Source organism: Salvelinus alpinus, chromosome 20 (genome assembly GCF_045679555.1).
Source record: "Salvelinus alpinus chromosome 20, SLU_Salpinus.1, whole genome shotgun sequence".
Taxonomy (NCBI): Eukaryota; Metazoa; Chordata; class Actinopteri; order Salmoniformes; family Salmonidae; genus Salvelinus; species Salvelinus alpinus.
Genome location: NC_092105.1, coordinates 32,430,031 through 32,451,419, shown reverse-complemented (window position 1 = coordinate 32,451,419; position 21,389 = coordinate 32,430,031). Strand labels below are relative to the sequence as shown.

The following is a 21,389-nucleotide window of genomic DNA, read 5'->3' as shown; positions in this document are numbered from 1 at the left end:
GGTCAGAAACAGACTCCATGAGGGTGGTTTGAGGGCCCGACGTCCACAGGTGGGGGTTGTGCTTACAGCCCAACACCGTGCAGGACGTTTGGCATTTGCCAGAGAACACCAAGATTGGCAAATTCGCCACTGGCGCCCTGTGCTCTTCACAGATGAAAGCAGGTTCACACTGAGCACATGAGCACATGTGACAGACGTGACAGAGTCTGGAGACGCCGTGGAGAACGTTCTGCTGCCTGCAACATCCTCCAGCATGACCGGTTTGGCGGTGGGTCAGTCATGGTGTGGGGTGGCATTTTTTTGGGGGGCCGCACAGCCCTCCATGTGCTCGCCAGAGGTAGCCTGACTGCCATTAGGTACCGAGATGAGATCCTCAGACCCCTTGTGAGACCATATGCTGGTGCGATTGGCCCTGGGTTCCTCCTAATGCAAGACAATGCTAGACCTCATGTGGCTGGAGTGTGTCAGCAGTTCCTGCAAGAGGAAGGCATTGATGCTATGGACTGGCCCGCCCATTCCCCAGACCTGAATCCAATTGAGCACATCTGGGACATCATGTCTCGCTCCATCCACCAACGCCACGTTGCACCACAGACTGTCCAGGAGTTGGCGGATGCTTTAGTCCAGGTCTGGGAGGAGATCCCTCAGGAGACCATCCGCCACCTCATCAGGAGCATGCCCAGGCGTTGTAGGGAGGTCATACAGGCACGTGGAGTCCACACACACTACTGAGACTCATTTTGACTTGTTTTAAGGACATTACATCAAAGTTGGATCAGCCTGTAGTGTGGTTTTCCACTTTAATTTTGAGTGTGACTCCAAATCCAGACCTCCATGGGTTGATAAATTTGATTTACATTGATCATTTTTGTGTGATTTTGTTGTCAGCACATTCAACTATGTAAAGAAAAAAGTATTTAATAAGAATATTTCATTCATTCAGATCTAGGATGTGTTATTTTAGTGTTCCCTTTATTTTTTTGAGCAGTGTATATATAATTTTTTTAAATTATAACAGCGCGCATCCAACCCAGAAACCAGCCGCATCAATGTGTCGGAGGAAACACCGTACACCTAGCGACCTGGTCAGCGGGCACTGCGCCCGGCCCGCGATGATATCCCTACCGGCCAAACCCTCCCTAACCCGGACGACGCTGGGCCAATTGTGCGCCGCCCCATGGACCTCCCGGTCGCGGCCGGCTGCGACAGAGCCTGGGCTCGAACCCAGAGTCTCTGGTGGCATCACTGCGCCACCCGGGAGGCCCTAGGTTTCTTCCTTCTAGGGAGATTTACCTAGATAATGTGCCCTTTCCTTTATAATTCAATTTAATTGATTGACCCCTGACCTTTGAACTCGACTGACCTGTGCCGATGTACATGACATGGTAGAGTGTGTCGTGACCCTGTACAATGTCCACCACCAGTCTGGAGAAGCGCACGTCATCCTGCATGACCAAGGGGTCCACAGAGACGGGCTGCACCACGTCGTTCATCAGGTACAGCCGTTGGGCGTCCTGGAGGCTGCGCTCCGTCAGACCATCGTTAGGACCGCCGTCATCATCTATGGTACCACACTGAGGGGAGGGGGGATGGGAAGGGAGAAAGGGGGAGAGAGACAGGGAAGGGAGGGAAAGGGGGGGATGAGAGAGGAGTGAGAGAGCAGGAGAAAGAGGGAAGAAAGGCACAGGGAAAGTAAGAAAAAGAAAGAAAGAGAGAAAGAAAGAAAGAAAAGTTAACTGAAAAGGAATAATACTTCATCTTAATAGTCATTGTTGCTTTGAATAAATCAATACTATGCCTCTGCCTGTGGTCATTTCCTTCTCATTTTCTCCTCCAGTAATCACGCTTATTCACACCTACAATACTGTTACACTGTAATGATTGTTGTTTGGCAAACAACATCTCTGTGTCTGGCAAGCTACAGCAACAATATGCTTTTGAAATGCCGAATGACATGAATTTCTTCATAAAGCTACAGTTGCATTGCTAAAATGTAAATTATGTGGGCTTTGGGGTGCATAATCCCTGGTTCTTATATGCAGTGCCACCGAGATGCAGTCTGTTAGTCCTGGTTCTTATATGCAGTGCCACCTAGATGCAGAGTCTGTTAGTCCTGGTTCTTATATGCAGTGCCACCTAGATGCAGAGTCTGTTAGTCCTGGTTCTGGGGACACACAGGATGAGCAGGATTTTGCTTCAGACCAGCACTAACCCGGAAGATGGGGATGGAGTTTGGGTGGGCAGTACCTGGAAGTTGGGGATGGAGTTGGGGTGGGCAGTACCTGGAAGTTGGGGATGGAGTTGGGGTGGGCTGTACCTGGAAGTTGGGGATGGAGTTTGGGTGGGCAGTACCTGGAAGTTGGGGATGGAGTTGGGGTGGGCTGTACCTGGAAGTTGGGGATGGAGTTGGGGTGGGCAGTACCTGGAAGTTGGGGAAGGGGTTGGGTAGTACCTGGAAGTTGGGGATGGGGTTGGGGGTGGGCAGTACCTGGAAGTTGGGGAAGAGGTTGGAGGTGGGCAGTACCTGGAAGTTGGGGAAGGGGTTGGGTAGTACATGGAAGTTGGGGAACGGGTTGGGGGTGGGCAGTACCTGGAAGTTGGGGGTGGGGTTGCTGGTGGGCAGTACATGAAAGTTGGGGTGGGTAGTACCTGAAAGTTTGGGATGGGGTTGGGGGTGGGCAGCCAGGTAGAGCGGGGGTTCTCCTGGGAACGGAAGGGACCGTTGAAGGCCTGGGTGATGGAGCTGAGGTTAAACGCACACACTGCAGATGCTGCTATACTGTTCCTGTAGGACAGAGAAAGAGAGGGCGAGGAGAGGAGAAAGAGAGAGAGATGGAAAGAGAGAATAATAGAGGGGGGAGAAGAGGGACAGAGAGAGAGAGACGGTGTTAAAAACCCAGTGAACAAAGAGGTTACAGTGTTGCCCATACGTCTCTCTAACTGAGAGCTCAAATTGATCCATTATGTACACCACACTGTCTAACAGTCCCATCTTTTACAGGTGCATTAAAGACACAGCCCGTGTCTGATTCTGCTGGAAGCTGTGTCTGTGCTTCACAATCGTCATGAGACTGCTAAAGTGAATTAAGATACACACACACACAAACAGATACACTCTCCCCCTCGCACACATACACACTCACTGCACTGAACAGACTTTACTGTACAATAAACTCTATACTTTCCTTTGTATGGAATGCCAGCACACTCATAAATGGGCTGGTATACTGTAGCACGGGGATGGTGAGGAGTACGATACAATAGGGCCCTATGGAATCACTGTATGGTTTGACATTTGTTACGTTCTTCTTTTATACATTTCTATATCTGTTATGTTCTTACAGAGAACAGTATGAACACCGTATGTCATACATGCCTTATATACGTGTATTGTCCCTACACTTTAGTGGTTTGTAGCAACCATCGTGGAGATCCGACTGAGCTCTGTAGAAATGCATTAACACTGTCAGAGGAACCCTGGTGTTGGCCAACGCTTCACAAGGAAATGGGAAATAGCCTGCAGCACATTGAACAGCAGCTATTGAATGTGTGTGTGTGTGTGTGTGTGTGTGTGTGTGTGTGTGTGTGTGTGTGTGTGTGTGTGTGTGTGTGTGTGTGTGTGTGTGTGTGTGTGTGTGTGTGTGTGTGTGTGTGTGTGTGTGTGTGTGTGTGTGTGTAGCTTGTTTGCCCTCTCTTCTCAATGTTTCTGCAGAGTGTGCAACTCCATCAGTGAGTGAGTGTGCTTCCTGCGGTGAGCAGCCAGCAACCTATCCCAACTTACAAAACCACAGACAATTAGCTGCAACAACCACTAACCAGGCTGCAGCCACAGCCACAGAGCTAAATACACCCTCTCCCTGCCTCTGTGGTGTCCCAGGGACTGCAGTCTGCAGCCAAGTGTTATGTTGTGACCACGGCTGTGGTTACAGTTACAAATGAAGCCATTGTTACTGTTAACGTCTAAACCGTTAATAAAGATTTAGGCTATTTTAAAACCTCCCCTCAATGAGTCAGTCCCTATGGTATTAAACATAACCTCTTAATCACACTCAACTCACTGTGTCTTTATGTCTTAATGTGGAGGGGAAAGAGAGGGAGAAAGAGAGGGATGAGAACAGTGAAAAAAAGAGTGGCAGAAAGCAGTGCTTAGGGAGCATGAGCCCATTCCCTCTTCTGCTCCTCTCACAAAAAAAGGCAATCGGCAGCCAAGTAGAGAGCAGAGCAGAGCTTTAGACTTAGGCCTTGGTCAAAAGTAGTGAACTAAAAAGGAAATAGAGTGCCATTTGGGATGTAGCCTAGGGATACAGAGGAGATATAACCCACAGTGCCCTTCATGTTCTTACATACGCCAGCCGGCCAGTCGGTACAGATGACACAACCCTTTCTGTGGTGCCATGGTACTGTTCCTCTGTGGCTGGCTGGCTGGCTGGCTGGCTGGCTGGCTGGTCTTCCCCTATGGCCAGTGTTATGGGAGTAAAAGGTTGATGTCCCTGACCACACCAGCCAACCAGTCGGACAGAATGACACAGCAGTTTTTATTGTGTCATTGTACAGTTCCCCTATGGCTGCAAAGTGTTATGGGAGAAAAAGGCAGAAGAGCCCAACCAGAGCTGGTGACTTCAACAACATCCACTGGACTTCGTCATTTTTCTGCACATGCTCAGTGCAGCTAAGTGACCCTGCTTCATCCCAAACGGCATCCTATTCCCTATACAGTGGACTACTTTTGACCAGGGCCCATAGGGTCTAGTGAAACGTGTCACACTATATAGGTATTAGGGTGTCATTTGGGACACAGCCATGGCATGCTTCTGCACATGCTCAGTGGAGCTCAGTGGTGAAGGCTTCTATGATGATGAATCAAAGAGAGCAGACTAGCATGGATGATACTCATCACACCAGATGGCCCATATATACAGTACCAGTCAAAATTCCGAACACACCTACTCATTCAAGGTTTTATACTTTATTTTTCCTATTTTCTATTTTGTAGAATAACAGTGAAGACATCAAAACTATGAAATAACACATGGAAACATGTAACCAAAACATTTGTGAAATTTCTCTCCTTCTTCATGCATTTGAACCAATCAGTTGTGTTGTGACAAGGTACAGTAGGGGTGGTATATAGAAGATAGACATATTTGGTAAAAGACCAAGTCCATACTGTATTATGGCAAGAACAGCTCAAATTAGCAAAGATAAACAACAGTCCATCATTACTTTGGGAAATGAAGGTCAGTCAATGCGTAAAATTTGAAGAACTTTGAGCTTTTCTTCGAGTGCAGTCACAAAAACCATCAAGCGCTATGATGAAACTGGGTCGCATGAGGACCGCCACAGGAAAGGAAGACCCAGAGTTACCTCTGCTGCAGAGGACAAGTTCATTAGAGTTAACTGCACCTCAGAATGCAGCCCAAATAAATGCTTCACAGAGTTCAAGTAACAGACACATCTCAACATCAACTGTTCAGAGGAGACTGCGTGTGTCAGGCCTTCATGGTCGAATTGCTGCAAAGAAACCACTACTAAAGGACACTAATAAGAAGAAGAGACTTGCTTGTGCCAAGAATCACGGGCAATGGACATTAGACTGGTGTAAATCTGTATTTTGGTCTGATGAGTCCAAATTTGAGATTTTTGGTTCTAACCGCCGTAGTTTTGTGAGACGCAGAGTACTGTAGGTGAACGGATGATCTCCGCATGTGTGGTTCCCACCGTGAAGCAAGGCACACTTAACCAGCATGGCTACCACAGCATGCTGTAGTGATACTCCATCCCATCTGGTTCACGCCTAGTGGGACTACCATTTTTTTTTCAACAGGACAAAAAAGTGAAGGAGTTCTGCATCAGATGACCTGGCCTCCATAATCACCTGACCTCAACCCAATTGAGATGGTTTGAGACGAGTTGGACCACAGGAAAAGCAGCCAGCAAGTGCTCAGCATATGTGGGAACTCCGTCAAGACTGTTGGAAAAGCATTCCTCATGAAGCTGGTTTAGAGAATGCCAAGGATGGCTACTTTAAAGAATCTGAAATATAACATATTTTTTAATTTGTTTAACACTTTTTTGGTTGCTACATGATTCCATATGTGTTATTTCATAGTTTTTATGTCTTCACTATTATTCTACAATGTAGAAAATAGTAAAAATAAAGAAAAACCTTTGAAAGTCAAGGGGTCTGAATGGAATACTTTCCGAATGCACTGTACATATATGGATCCCATTTATATATATATCCCATTTATATATATATACAGTGGGGAGAACAAGTATTTGATACACTGCCGATTTTGCAGGTTTTCCTACTTACAAAGCATGTAGAGGTCTGTAATTTTTATCATAGGTACACTTCAACTGTGAGAGACGAAATCTAAAACAAAAATCCAGAAAATCACATTGTATGATTTTTAAGTAATTAATTTGCATTTTATTACATGACATAAGTATTTGATCACCTACCAACCAGTAAGAATTCCGGCTCTCACAGACCTGTTAGTTTTTCTTTAAGAAGCCCTCCTGTTCTCCACTCATTACCTGTATTAACTGCACCTGTTTGAACTCGTTACCTGTATAAAAGACACCTGTCCACACACTCAATCAAACAGACTCCAACCTCTCCACAATGGCCAAGACCAAAGAGCTGTGTAAGGACATCAGGGATAAAATTGTAGACCTGCACAAGGCTGGGATGGGCTACAGGACAATAGGCAAGCAGCTTGGTGAGAAGGCAACAACTGTTGGCGCAATTATTAGAAAATGGAAGAAGTTCAAGATGACGGTCAATCACCCTCGGACTGGAGCTCCATGCAAGATCTCACCTCGTGGGGCATCAATGATCATGAGGAAGGTGAGGGATCAGCCCAGAACTACACAGCAGGACCTGGTCAATGACCTGAAGAGAGCTGGGACCACAGTCTCAAAGAAAACCATTAGTAACACACTACGCCATCATGGATTAAAATCCTGCAGCGCATGCAAGGTCCCCCTGCTCAAGCCAGCGCATGTCCAGGCCCGTCTGAAGTTTGCCAATGACCATCTGGATGATCCAGAGGAGGAATAGGAGAAGGTCGTGTGGTCTGATGAGACAAAAATAGAGCTTTTTGGTCTAAACTCCACTCGCCGTGTTTGGAGGAAGAAGGATGATGAGTACAACCCCAAGAACCCATCCCAACCGTGAAGCATGGAGGTGGAAACATCATTCTTTGGGGATGCTTTTCTGCAAAGGGGTCAGGACGAATGCACCGTATTGAGGGGAGGATGGATGGGGCCATGTATCGCAAGATCTTGGCCAACAACCTCCTTCCCTCAGTAAGAGCATTGAAGATGGGTCGTGGCTGGGTCTTCCAGCATGACAACGAAACGAAACACACAGCCAGGGCAACTAAGGAGTGGCTCCGTAAGAAGCATCTCAAGGTCCTGGAGTGGTCTAGCCAGTCTCCAGACCTGAACCCAATAGAAAATCTTTGGAGGGAGCTGAAAGTCCGTATTGCCCAGCGACAGCCCCGAAACCTGAAGGATCTGGGGAAGGTCTGTATGGAGGAGTGGGCCAAAATCCCTGCTGCAGTGTGTGCAAACATGGTCAAGAACTACAGGAAACGTATGAGCTCTGTAATTGCAAACAAAGGTTTCTGTACCAAATATTAAGTTCTGCTTTTCTGATGTATCAAATACTTATGTCATGCAATAAAATGCAAATTAATTATTTAAAAATCACACAATGTGATTTTCTGGATTTTTGTTTTAGATTCCGTCTCTCACAGTTGAAGTGTACCTATGATAAAAATTACAGACCTCTACATGCTTTGTAAGTAGGAAAACCTGCAAAATCGGCAGTGTATCAAATACTTGTTCTCCCCACTGTATATATACACTGTATGTGTGCCATAGAGACACCTGGATTCCAAAATACTTTCTAACACACACACAACTACACACAAGTGCGTGCGCGCGCGCGCACACACACACACACACACACACACACACACACACACACACACACACACACACACACACACACACACACACACACACACACACACACACACACACACAGTAACAGATGTGCTGTGCCTATCATTGGCAGGCTCTAGTCTCAGCAGGGTATATGGAGCTAATGCAGTCTGTGCACCTCACCTCAATTGAAAAAAAACAGAAAAAATACATCAAGTGTGTTCCACATGGTACCATATTCCCCATATAGTGAACTACTTTTCAACAGAGCCCTATGGAATTTGGGACACAGTTAAGGTAAAAATGTTTTTCCAACCTCAGTGAATACCTGCATCGCAGCAGAAACAAAAAGCACACTCAGCATCCCCTGTACCGTACGACAGGCAGGGAGGCAGCGAGCAGAAAATGAAGTAAGGCTAAGATTATCCATATATATTTATTTTTTATTTAATAAATTGTTTTACACCTTTTTCTCCCCAATTTCGTGGTATCCAATTGGTAGTTACAGTCTTGTCCCATCGCTGCAACTCCCGTACGGACTCGAGAGAGAGGCGAAGGTCAAGAGTAATGCGTCCTCCGAAACACGACCTAGCCAAGCCGCACTGCTTCTTGACACAATGCCCGCTTAACCCGGAAGCCAGCCGTACCAATGTGTCAGAGGAAACACCGTACACCTGGCAACCGTGTCAGCGTGCACTGCGCCTGGCCTGCCACAGGAGTCGCTAGAGCGCGATGGGACAAGGACATCCCGGCCGGCCAAACCCTCCCCTAACACGGACGACGCTGGGCCAATTGTGCACTGCCTCATGGGTCTCTCGGTTGCGGCCGGCTACGACACAGCCTGGACTCAAACCAGGATCTCTAGTGGCACTGCTACTGTAGCACTGCGATGCAGTGCCTTAGACCACTGCGCCACTTGGGAGGCCCATCCATATATACTTTTACTCCATAACAATGCAGTATCTGAGCTACAATGCTATAGTCTGAAACAATCACTTTCACGAGTGGAGACTGAGTCAGGTAGCTATAAAACAGCAGCAGCTATGTTACAATACAGTACAAAAGATTAGTGTCTTGTGCACATGCTAAAAAAGGTGCCTGGAAGTAGTATTTTTAGCTGAAAGAATAATTTGTAAAAGTAAAGTGAATAATCATAGTAATAGTAAATATATTTGATTCTTACCCAACATGCTCCAGGGGCAATATAGCTCATTTCAAGGTGAATTTGATGTTATTATGTTGGAGGTGAAGGAAAAAGTTTAGAAAAAAATCAGGCAAAAATATGGATCTCGCTGCACACATTACACCATGCCAGGACACCATGGTTACCAGGTTACTGAGGAGACATGTCAAATCAGATCACTGTGTGAGCCAATCAGCTTCTTCTACGATAACACCTGCAGCAGCATCCAGCTGCTCATTCAGAACGCATACCAAATATGGAGAAAGCCATTGCAATGAAATCACCTCAGGATTTTCTACATTAGCCAGTGACAGTCCCATTTCAATGTGAGAAACACAGATGCTGTGCAGCCTCACTCAGAGGCCGTAACAGAGGGAAGGACGAGGGAGGAAGATGCCAATAAGGTCTAGAGTTAATTATAAGGCCTCAGCGTGCTCTGGGGGTCTTAAGTTCACTACTCTGACGAGATAATGATTACAAACCCAGTCAGCTGCTAAAAGTTCAGCAAATGCAGATGGAGACCAGCATATCTCTCTCTCTCTCTCAAACGCTCTCTATCTCCCCATTCACTCCCTCCTTACTTCTCTCCCTCCCCTCCCTCCCTCCCTCTCTCTCTGTTCTCGTTTTACAGTTCAAACTCCTGGGAGTTCTTTGACCATGTTCAATTTAACACAGACAGATGGAGACAGTGCTTCCTGTGATTGCATTATGATATCACACTATTCAGAATAGTTTTAGGGAGGGGACGGGGGATTGGGAGAAGAGAGGGACCGAGACAAAAGATTGGAATGGGAAAGAGGGAGGCATACACACACAAACACACACGCGCACATGTACATCCACGCACATATGTCCTGTACTGAGAAGTAATGATAGCCTCAGCTCTGGTAGTGATGGAGAGCAGCCACCTACTGGGAGTCAGAACTTTACAGGTGAGAGCAGCAGAAGGCGAGGGGGAGGATTCCTCTCCCCTGAGAGAGCAGAGCACAGCAGAGCAGAGCATGGAACAGATCTGAATACCAACAACTGTACTATACCACACCCACTCAACTCCACACTCCAAAACCTAGTCTGTGAAAGCATCACAGTGAGATTTTCTTTCTTTCAGAAAAGGGCAAAACTCTCTCACTTCCTCTTCACCTATGGACCACATTCATGTTCTTTCTTTTCCACAAAAGGGCAACATCCACATTGTGGACGAGTCTTCTGTTCTGCTCACACTCATTTCTCCCTCTAGTGAAGTGGATGATACCGCATTCCTTAAACAATGTTCTGTATAACCCAGGCTTATGAGTCAGGACACAGCTCACACAGTACAGTAACACACAGGGTGTGTTGCGGATAGCACCCTATTCCCTATGTAGTGCACTACCTTTGATCAGGGCCCATAGGGTAGTGCACTATAGGAAAAGGAAAAGTAGTAAACTATGTAGGGAATAGGGTACCATTTGGAAAAACAACCACAGATTCCTTCCTCTAACCATCCTGATTCTCATTAGTGCAGGTAGAATGTGTAATGAAAAAGGTTCTCTGCCTTACTCTGCCTCACTTGCTCAAATCAGGCTAAAGCTGTGTTCGAATACTCATACTAATCAAATCAAGTCAAATTTGATTTGTCACATGCGCCGAATACAACAGGTGTAGGTAGACCTTACAGTGAAATGCTCCCATACAAGCCCTTAACCAACAATGCAGTTTTAAGAAAAATACAAAAAAAAGAAAATAAATAAAAGTAGAAAGTAATTAAAGAGCAGCAGTAAAATAACAATAGCAAGGCTATATACAGGGGACAGAGTCAATGTGCGTGGGCACCGGTTAGTCAAGGTAATTGAGGTAATATGGACATGTAGGTAGAGTTTGTAGAATTGACTATGCATAGATAATAACAGAGAGTAGCAGCAGTTTAAAATAGGAGGGGGGGGGGGGGGGGGAAATGCAAATAGTCTGGGTAGCCATTTGGTTAGATGTTTAGAAGTCTTATGTCTTGGTGTAGAAGATGTTTAGAAGCCTCTTGGACCTGGACTTGGCGCTCCGGTACCGCTTGCCATGACTAGGGTGGCTGGAGTCTTTGACAATTTTTAGGGCCTTCCTCTGACACCGCTTGGTATAGAGGTCCTGGATGGCAGAAAGCTTGGCCCCAGTGATGTACTGGACCGTACACACTACCCTCTGGAGTGCCTTGCGGTAGGAGGCAGAGCAGTTGCCATACCAGGCAGTGATGCAACCCATCAGGATGCTCTCGATGGTGCAGCTGTAGGACCTTTTGAGGATCTGAGGACCCATGCCAAATATTTTCAGGTCCCTAAGGGGGAATAGGTTTTGCCCCCTTCACGACTGTCTTGGTGTGCTTGGACCATTTAAGTTTGTTGGTAATGTGGACGCCAAGGAACTTGAAGCTCTCAATCTGCTCCACTACAGCCCCGTCGATGACATACTAACATACTGCATAATACATACTTAATGAGAATATACTACATACTATTAATTCATTTTAGTATAGTGTAAACGAACGGTATCCTTTCAGTTGAGCGTACTAAGCGCTTCGCCTGTCTACCGGAAGTTGATGCTGTTGCTATGCAACCTCTTGCTAGCTTGTTAGCATAACAAATGACTAGCTAGACATTTTACGTCTTCGGGTGTGTTCTGTAAATTCAATCTGGAGTGCTAGAGTGTGCTCTGGGTGTTCAGAAATTCAGAGCGTTGTCAGATTGCCCGTTGGTAAATTCGGAGCGTTTCGCTCTGGGAGCGTAGATGCACACTGGACGCTCTGGCCGAGGAGCAGGGTTGATCCGAGCGTTCTGACCTCACAACTGGCAGTCAAGCACCCAAGCTAACTGGCTAACTTGCTAGCTACTTCCAGACACAAATGAGAGATCACCTCAACTCTGACTATTTTACTCGCCCTAGCAGAGCTGGTTAGGCTATTGTCATGTTATCCAGAGCGTTGGTGACTGTAACTGTGCTGCTCGCAACAATTTTATTACGCCTTTTTTGCCAACGTTTACTGACACCGGCCATATTCAACGGGTGTTGAGCGTTCGCAAGTTCATCAGTTATTCTGCGCTCTCGTACACTCAGACGAGAGTGCTCTGAAATCGGAGTAGATAGCCAGAGCGAATTTACGAACAGCACCCAAATGTCCATTGAGAACGCACAACGACTATACCACTTAGCTAAGAATGACAGGGATAATCAAGTCAATAAACGTTGGGTAGTTAGTTAGATAGCATATAGTTAATATACTGGCAAGTTTGATGTAATAGTAGCCAACTAACGTTAGCTAGCTAGCTAGCTAACATACCGCTACCTACTGCTGTAATGATATGCTATGTGGTTTGTAAGCAGAGGTGTAAAGTACTTAAGTAAAAATACTTGATACAATTTGAATGGTTAGCAGGACAGGAAAATTGTCTAATTCACACACTTATCAAAAGGACATCCCTGGTCATCCCTACAGCCTCTGATCTGGCGGACTCACTAAACACATGCTTCGTTTGTAAATGATGTCTTGATTTTAGGAGTGCCCCTGGCTTTCCGTAAACTTAAAAAACAAGAAAATGGTGCCTCTTGGTTTGCTTTAAATAAGGAATTTGAAAATATTTTGTTACTTAAGTATATTTTAGCAATTACATTTACTTTTGATACTTAAGTATATTTAAAACCAAATACTTTAAGACTTTCACTTTTACTTGAGTATGACAATTGGATACTTTTTCCACCACTGTTTACGGAAAGCCAGGGGCACACTCCTAAAATCAAGACATCATTTACAAACGAAGCATGTGTTTAGTGAGTCCGCCAGATCAGAGGCTGTAGGGATGACCAGGGATGTCCTTTTGATAAGTGTGTGAATTAGACAATTTTCCTGTCCTGCTAACCATTCAAATTCTATCAAGTATTTTTACTTTAAGTACTTTACACCTCTGCTTACAAACCACATAGCATATCATTACAGCAGTAGGTAGCGGTATGTTAGCTAGCTAGCTAGCTAACGTTAGTTGGCTACTATTACATCAAACTTGCCAGTATATTAACTATATGCTATCTAACTAACTACCCAACGTTTATTGACTTGATTATCCCTGTCATTCTTAGCTAAGTGGTATAGTCGTTGTGCGTTCTCAATGGACATTTGGGTGCTTTCGTAAATTCGCTCTGGCTATCTACTCCGATTTCAGAGCACTCTCGTCTGAGTGTACGAGAGCGCAGAATAACTGATGAATTTGCGAACGCTCAACACCCGTTGAATATGGCCGGTGTCAGTAAACGTTGGCAAAAAAGGCGTAATAAAATTGTTGCGAGCAGCACAGTTACTGTCACCAACGCTCTGAATAACATGACAATTGCCTAACCAGCTCTGCTAGGGCGAGTAAAATAGTCAGAGTGGCGTGTTCTGTCATTTGTGTCTGGAAGTAGCTCACAAGTTAGCCAGTTAGCTTGGGTGCTTGACTGCAGTTGTAAGGTCAGAACGCTCGAATCAACCCTACTGCCAGAGCGTCCAGTGTGCTCTGAACGCTCCCAGAGCGAAACACTCTGAATTTCCCCAAACGGGCAATCTGACAACACTCTGAATTTACGAACGCTCAGATTGAATTTAAGAACACACCTGAAAGTTGTAAAATGTCTAGCTAGTAATTTGTTATGCTAACAAGCTAGCAAGAGGTTGAATAGCAACAGCATCAACTTCCAGTAGACAGGCGAAGCGCTAGTACGCTCAACTGAAAGGATACCGTTCGTTTACAGTATACTATAAAATGAATTAATAGTATGTAGTATATTCTCATTAAGTATGTATTATGCAGTATGTTAGTATGTCATCGACGGGGCTGTAGTGGAGCCAGTAGAAGCTCAGTTCCTTGGCGTCCACATTACCCAACAAACTTAAATGGTCCAAGCACACCAAGACAGTCGTGAAGGGGGCAAAACCTATTCCCCCTCAGCAGACTGAAAATATTTGGCATGGGTCCTCAGATCCTCAAAAGGTCCTACAGCTGCACCATCGAGAGCATCCTGATGGGTTGCATCACTGCCTGGTATGGCAACTGCTCGGCCTCTGACCGCAAGGCACTCCAGAGGGTAGTGTGTACGGTCCAGTACATCACTGGGGCCAAGCTTTCTGCCATCCAGGACCTCTATACCAAGCGGTGTCAGAGGAAGGCCCTAAAAATTGTCAAAGACTCCAGCCACCCTAGTCATGGCAAGCGGTACCGGAGCGCCAAGTCCAGGTCCAAGAGGCTTCTAAACATCTTCTACACCAAGACATAGACTTCTAAACATCTAACCAAATGGCTACCCAGACTATTTGCATTTCCCCCCCCCCCCCTCCTATTTTAAACTGCTGCTACTCTCTGTTATTATCTATGCATAGTCACTTTAATAACTCTACCTACATGTCCATATTACCTCAATTACCTTGACTAACCGGTGCCCACGCACATTGACTCTGTCCCCTGTATATAGCCTTGCTATTGTTATTTTACTGCTGCTCTTTAATTACTTTCTACTTTTATTTATTTTCTTTTTGTATTTTTCTTAAAACTGCATTGTTGGTTAAGGGCTTGTATGGGAGCATTTCACTGTAAGGTCTACCTACACCTGTTGTATTCGGCGCATGTGACAAATCAAATTTGACTTGATTTGATTAGTATGAGTATTCGAACACAGCTTTAGCCTGATTTGAGCAAGTGAGGCAGAGTAAGGCAGAGAACCTTTTTCATTACACATTCTACCTGCACTAATGAGAATCAGGATGGTTAGAGGAAGGAATCTGTGGTTGTTTTTCCAAATGGTACCCTATTCCCTACATAGTTTACTACTTTTCCTTTTCCTATAGTGCACTACCCTATGGGCCCTGATCAAAGGTAGTGCACTAAGTGGAATAGGGTGCTATCCGCAACACACCCTGTGTGTTACTGTATGTGTGAGCTGTGTCCTGACTCATAAGCCTGGGTTATACAGAACATTGTTTAAGGAATGCGGTATCATCCACTTCACTAGAGGAGAGATCAGTATGACCAACAGAAGACTCGTCCACAATGTGGATGTTGCCCTTTGGAAAAGAAAGAACATGAATGTGGTCCATAGGTGAAGAGGAAGTGAGAGAGTTTTGCCCTTTTCTGAAAGAAAGAAAATCTCACTGTGATGTTTTCACAGACTGAGGTTTTGGAGTGTGGAGTTGGTGGTAGTTATAGTACAGTTGTTGGTATTCAGATCTGTTCCATGCTCTGCTCTGCTGTGCTCTGCTCTCTCAGGGAGAGGAATCCTCCCCCTCGCCTTCTGCTGCTCTCACCTGTAAAGTTCTGACTCCCAGTAGGTGGCTGCTCTCCATCACTACCAGAGCTGAGGCTATCATTACTTCTCAGTACAGGACATATGTGCGTGGATGTACATGTGCGCGTGTGTGTTTGTGTGTGTATGCCTCCCTCTTCCCATTCCAATCTTTTGTCTCGGTCCCTCTCTCTCTCCCAATCCCCCTGTCCCTCCCTAAAACTATTCTGAATAGTGTGATATCATAATGCAATCACAGGAAGCACTGTCTCCATCTGTCTGTGTTAAATTGAACATGGTCAAAGAACTCCCAGAGTAAACTGTAAAACAGAACGAGAGAGGGAGGGAGGGAGGGAGGGAGAGAATTAAGGAGGGAGTGGATGGGGAGATAGAGAGCGTTTGAGAGAGAGAGAGATATGCTGGTCTCCATCTGCATTTGCTGAACTTTTAGCAGCTGACTGGGTTTGTAATCATTATCTCGTCAGAGTAGTGAACTTAAGACCCCCAGAGCACGCTGAGGCCTTATAATTAACTCTAGACCTTATTGGCATCTTCCTCCCTCGTCCTTCCCTCTGTTACGGCCTCTGAGTGAGGCTGCACAGCATCTGTGTTTCTCACATTGAAATGGGACTGTCACTGGCTAATGTAGAAAATCCTGAGGTGATTTCTTTGCAACTGCAATGGCTTTCTCCATATTTGGTATGCGCTCTGAATGAGCAGCTGGATGCTGCTGCAGGTGTTATCGTAGAAGAAGCTGATTGGCTCACACAGTGATCTGATTTGACATGTCTCCTCAGTAACCTGGTAACCATGGTGTCCTGGCATGGTGTAATGTGTCTACAGAGATCCATATTTTTGCCTGATTTTTTTCTAAACTTTTTCCTTCACCTCCAACATAATAACATCAAATTCACCTTGAAATGAGCTATATTGCCCCTGGAGCATGTTGGGTAAGAATCAAATATATTTACTATTACTATGATTATTCACTTTACTTTTACAAATTATTCTTTCAGCTAAAAATACTACTTCCAGGCACCTTTTTTAGCATGTGCACAAGACACTAATCTTTTGTACTGTATTGTAACATAGCTGCTGCTGTTTTATAGCTACCTGACTCAGTCTCCACTCGTGAAAGTGATTGTTTCAGACTATAGCATTGTAGCTCAGATACTGCATTGTTATGGAGTAAAAGTATATATGGATGGGCCTCCCAAGTGGCGCAGTGGTCTAAGGCACTGCATCGCAGTGCTACAGTAGCAGTGCCACTAGAGATCCTGGTTTGAGTCCAGGCTGTGTCGTAGCCGGCCGCAACCGAGAGACCCATGAGGCAGTGCACAATTGGCCCAGCGTCGTCCGTGTTAGGGGAGGGTTTGGCCGGCCGGGATGTCCTTGTCCCATCGCGCTCTAGCGACTCCTGTGGCAGGCCAGGCGCAGTGCACGCTGACACGGTTGCCAGGTGTCGGTGTTTCCTCTGACACATTGGTACGGCTGGCTTCCGGGTTAAGCGGGCATTGTGTTCAAGAAGCAGTGCGGCTTGGCTAGGTCGTGTTTCGAGGGACGCACTACTCTTGACCTCGCCTCTCTCTCGAGTCCGTACGGGAGTTGCAGCGATGGGACAAGACTGTAACTACCAATTGGATACCACGAAATTGGGGAGAAAAAGGTGTAAAACAATTTATTAAATAAAAAATAAATATATATGGATAATCTTAGCCTTACTTCATTTTCTGCTCGCTGCCTCCCTGCCTGTCGTACGGTACAGGGGATGCTGAGTGTGCTTTTTGTTTACTGCTGCGATGCAGGTATTCACTGAGGTTGGAAAAACATTTTTACCTTAACTGTGTCCCAAATTCCATAGGGCTCTGTTGAAAAGTAGTTCACTATATGGGGAATATGGTACCATGTGGAACACACTTGATGTATTTTTTCTGTTTTCATTGAGGTGAGGTGCACAGGACTTGCATTAGCTCCATATACCCTGCAGACTAGAGCCTGCCCAAGAAATGATAGGCACAGCACATATATATTTGTGTGTGTGTGTGTGTGTGTGTGTGTGTGTGTGTGTGTGTGTGTGTGTGTGTGTGTGTGTGTGTGTGTGTGTGTGTGTGTGTGTGTGTGTGTGTGCGCGCGCGCGCACGCACTTGTGTGTAGTTGTGTGTGTTAGAAAGTATTTTGGAATCCAGGTGTCTCTATGGCACACATACAGTGTATATATACAGTGGGGAGAACAAGTATTTGATACACTGCCGATTTTGCAGGTTTTCCTACTTACAAAGCATGTAGAGGTCTGTAATTTTTATCATAGGTACACTTCAACTGTGAGAGACGGAATCTAAAACAAAAATCCAGAAAATCACATTGTGTGATTTTTAAATAATTAATTTGCATTTTATTGCATGACATAAGTATTTGATACATCAGAAAAGCAGAACTTAATATTTGGTACAGAAACCTTTGTTTGCAATTACAGAGCTCATACGTTTCCTGTAGTTCTTGACCAGGTTTGCACACGCTGCAGCAGGGATTTTGGCACACTCCTCCATACAGACCTTCTCCAGATCCTTCAGGTTTCGGGGCTGTCGCTGGGCAATACGGATTTTCAGCTCCCTCCAAAGATTTTCTATTGGGTTCAGGTCTGGAGACTGGCTAGACCACTCCAGGACCTTGAGATGCTTCTTACGGAGCCACTCCTTAGTTGCCCTGGCTGTGTTCGTTTCCGTGGTGGAAGACCCAGCCACGACCCAGTCAATGCTTGAGGAAGGGGCTGCAACACCAGTCTTTGCGATACATGGCCCCATCCATCCTCCCCTCAATACGGTGCATTCGTCCTGACCCCTTTGCAGAAAAGCATCCCCAAAGAATGATGTTTCCACCTCCATGCTTCACGGTTGGGATGGGTTCTTGGGGTTGTACTCATCATCCTTCTTCCTCCAAACACGGCGAGTGGAGTTTAGACCAAAAAGCTCTATTTTTGTCTCATCAGACCACACGACCTTCTCCTATTCCTCCTCTGGATCATCCAGATGGTCATTGGCAAACTTCAGACGGGCCTGGACATGCGCTGGCTTGAGCAGGGGGACCTTGCATGCGCTGCAGGATTTTAATCCATGATGGCGTAGTGTGTTACTAATGGTTTTCTTTTTGAGACTGTGGTCCCAGCTCTCTTCAGGTCATTGACCAGGTCCTGCCGTGTAGTTCTGGGCTGATCCCTCACCTTCCTCATGATCATTGATGCCCCACGAGGTGAGATCTTGCATGGAGCTCCAGACCGAGGGTGATTGACCGTCATCTTGAACTTCTTCCATTTTCTAATAATTGCGCCAACAGTTGTTGCCTTCTCACCAAGCTGCTTGCCTATTGTCCTGTAGCCCATCCCAGCCTTGTGCAGGTCTACAATTTTATCCCTGATGTCCTTACACAGCTCTTTGGTCTTGGCCATTGTGGAGAGGTTGGAGTCTGTTTGATTGAGTGTGTGGACAGGTGTCTTTTATACAGGTAACGAGTTAAAACAGGTGCAGTTAATACAGGTAATGAGTGGAGAACAGGAGGGCTTCTTAAAGAAAAACTAACAGGTCTGTGAGAGCCGGAATTCTTACTGGTTGGTAGGTGATCAAATACTTATGTCATGTAATAAAATGCAAATTAATTACTTAAAAATCATACAATGTGATTTTCTGGATTTTTGTTTTAGATTCCGTCTCTCACAGTTGAAGTGTACCTATGATAAAAATTACAGACCTCTACATGCTTTGTAAGTAGGAAAACCTGCAAAATCGGCAGTGTATCAAATACTTGTTCTCCCCACTGTATATATATATAAATGGGATATATATATAAATGGGATCCATATGTACAGTGCATTCGGAAAGTATCTCATTCAGACCCCTTGACTTTCAAAGGTTTTTCTTTATTTTTACTATTTTCTACATTGTAGAATAATAGTGAAGACATAAAAAACTATGAAATAACACATATGGAATCATGTAGCAACCAAAAAAGTGTTAAACAAATTAAAAAATATGTTATATTTCAGATTCTTTAAAGTAGCCATCCTTGGCATTCTCTAAACCAGCTTCATGAGGAATGCTTTTCCAACAGTCTTGACGGAGTTCCCACATATGCTGAGCACTTGCTGGCTGCTTTTCCTGTGGTCCAACTCGTCTCAAACCATCTCAATTGGGTTGAGGTCAGGTGATTATGGAGGCCAGGTCATCTGATGCAGAACTCCTTCACTTTTTTGTCCTGTTGAAAAAAAAATGGTAGTCCCACTAGGCGTGAACCAGATGGGATGGAGTATCACTACAGCATGCTGTGGTAGCCATGCTGGTTAAGTGTGCCTTGCTTCACGGTGGGAACCACACATGCGGAGATCATCCGTTCACCTACAGTACTCTGCGTCTCACAAAACTACGGCGGTTAGAACCAAAAATCTCAAATTTGAGCTCATCAGACCAAAATACAGATTTACACCAGTCTAATGTCCATTGCCCGTGATTCTTGGCACAGACCAAGTCTCTTCTTCTTATTAGTGTCCTTTAGTAGTGGTTTCTTTGCAGCAATTCGACCATGAAGGCCTGACACACGCAGTCTCCTCTGAACAGTTGATGTTGAGATGTGTCTGTTACTTGAACTCTGTGAAGCATTTATTTGGGCTGCATTCTGAGGTGCAGTTAACTCTAATGAACTTGTCCTCTGCAGCAGAGGTAACTCTGGGTCTTCCTTTCCTGTGGCGGTCCTCATGCGACCCAGTTTCATCATAGCGCTTGATGGTTTTTGTGACTGCACTCGAAGAAAAGCTCAAAGTTCTTCAAATTTTACGCATTGACTGACCTTCATTTCCCAAAGTAATGATGGACTGTTGTTTATCTTTGCTAATTTGAGCTGTTCTTGCCATGATACAGTATGGACTTGGTCTTTTACCAAATATGTATCTTCTATATACCACCCCTACTGTACCTTGTCACAACACAACTGATTGGTTCAAATGCATGAAGAAGGAGAGAAATTTCACAAATGTTTTGGTTACATGTTTCCATGTGTTATTTCATAGTTTTGATGTCTTCACTGTTATTCTACAAAATAGAAAATAGGAAAAATAAAGTATAAAACCTTGAATGAGTAGGTGTGTTCGGAATTTTGACTGGTACTGTATATATGGGCCATCTGGTGTGATGAGTATCATCCATGCTAGTCTGCTCTCTTTGATTCATCATCATAGAAGCCTTCACCACTGAGCTCCACTGAGCATGTGCAGAAGCATGCCATGGCTGTGTCCCAAATGACACCCTAATACCTATATAGTGTGACACGTTTCACTAGACCCTATGGGCCCTGGTCAAAAGTAGTCCACTGTATCAGGAAATGCCAATATCTCCGTTTGGGATGAAGCAGGGTCACTTAGCTGCACTGAGCATGTGCAGAAAAATGACGAAGTCCAGTGGATGTTGTTGAAGTCACCAGCTCTGGTTGGGCTCTTCTGCCTTTTTCTCCCATAACACTTTGCAGCCATAGGGGAACTGTACAATGACACAATAAAAACTGCTGTGTCATTCTGTCCGACTGGTTGGCTGGTGTGGTCAGGGACATCAACCTTTTACTCCCATAACACTGGCCATAGGGGAAGACCAGCCAGCCAGCCAGCCAGCCAGCCAGCCAGCCACAGAGGAACAGTACCATGGCACCACAGAAAGGGTTGTGTCATCTGTACCGACTGGCCGGCTGGCGTATGTAAGAACATGAAGGGCACTGTGGGTTATATCTCCTCTGTATCCCTAGGCTACATCCCAAATGGCACTCTATTTCCTTTTTAGTTCACTACTTTTGACCAAGGCCTAAGTCTAAAGCTCTGCTCTGCTCTCTACTTGGCTGCCGATTGCCTTTTTTTGTGAGAGGAGCAGAAGAGGGAATGGGCTCATGCTCCCTAAGCACTGCTTTCTGCCACTCTTTTTTTCACTGTTCTCATCCCTCTCTTTCTCCCTCT

At 45.3% G+C, this 21,389-nt stretch overlaps 1 protein-coding gene across 1 annotated transcript in view; it reads right to left on the bottom strand.

The window, feature by feature from the left end:
• Nucleotides 1-3,067, bottom strand: part of LOC139547105 (semaphorin-5B-like) — a 45,442-nt gene extending 42,375 nt beyond the window's left edge. Inside the window, exons 1-3 of the mRNA XM_071356149.1 lie at nucleotides 3,000-3,067; nucleotides 2,650-2,785; nucleotides 1,364-1,574 (exon numbers count right to left, since the gene is read on the bottom strand). Of these exons, the coding sequence (XP_071212250.1) occupies nucleotides 1,364-1,574; nucleotides 2,650-2,785; nucleotides 3,000-3,067 (415 nt within the window). The remainder of the gene's footprint in view (nucleotides 1-1,363; nucleotides 1,575-2,649; nucleotides 2,786-2,999) is intronic.
• Between the last annotated feature and the right edge of the window lie 18,322 nt (nucleotides 3,068-21,389).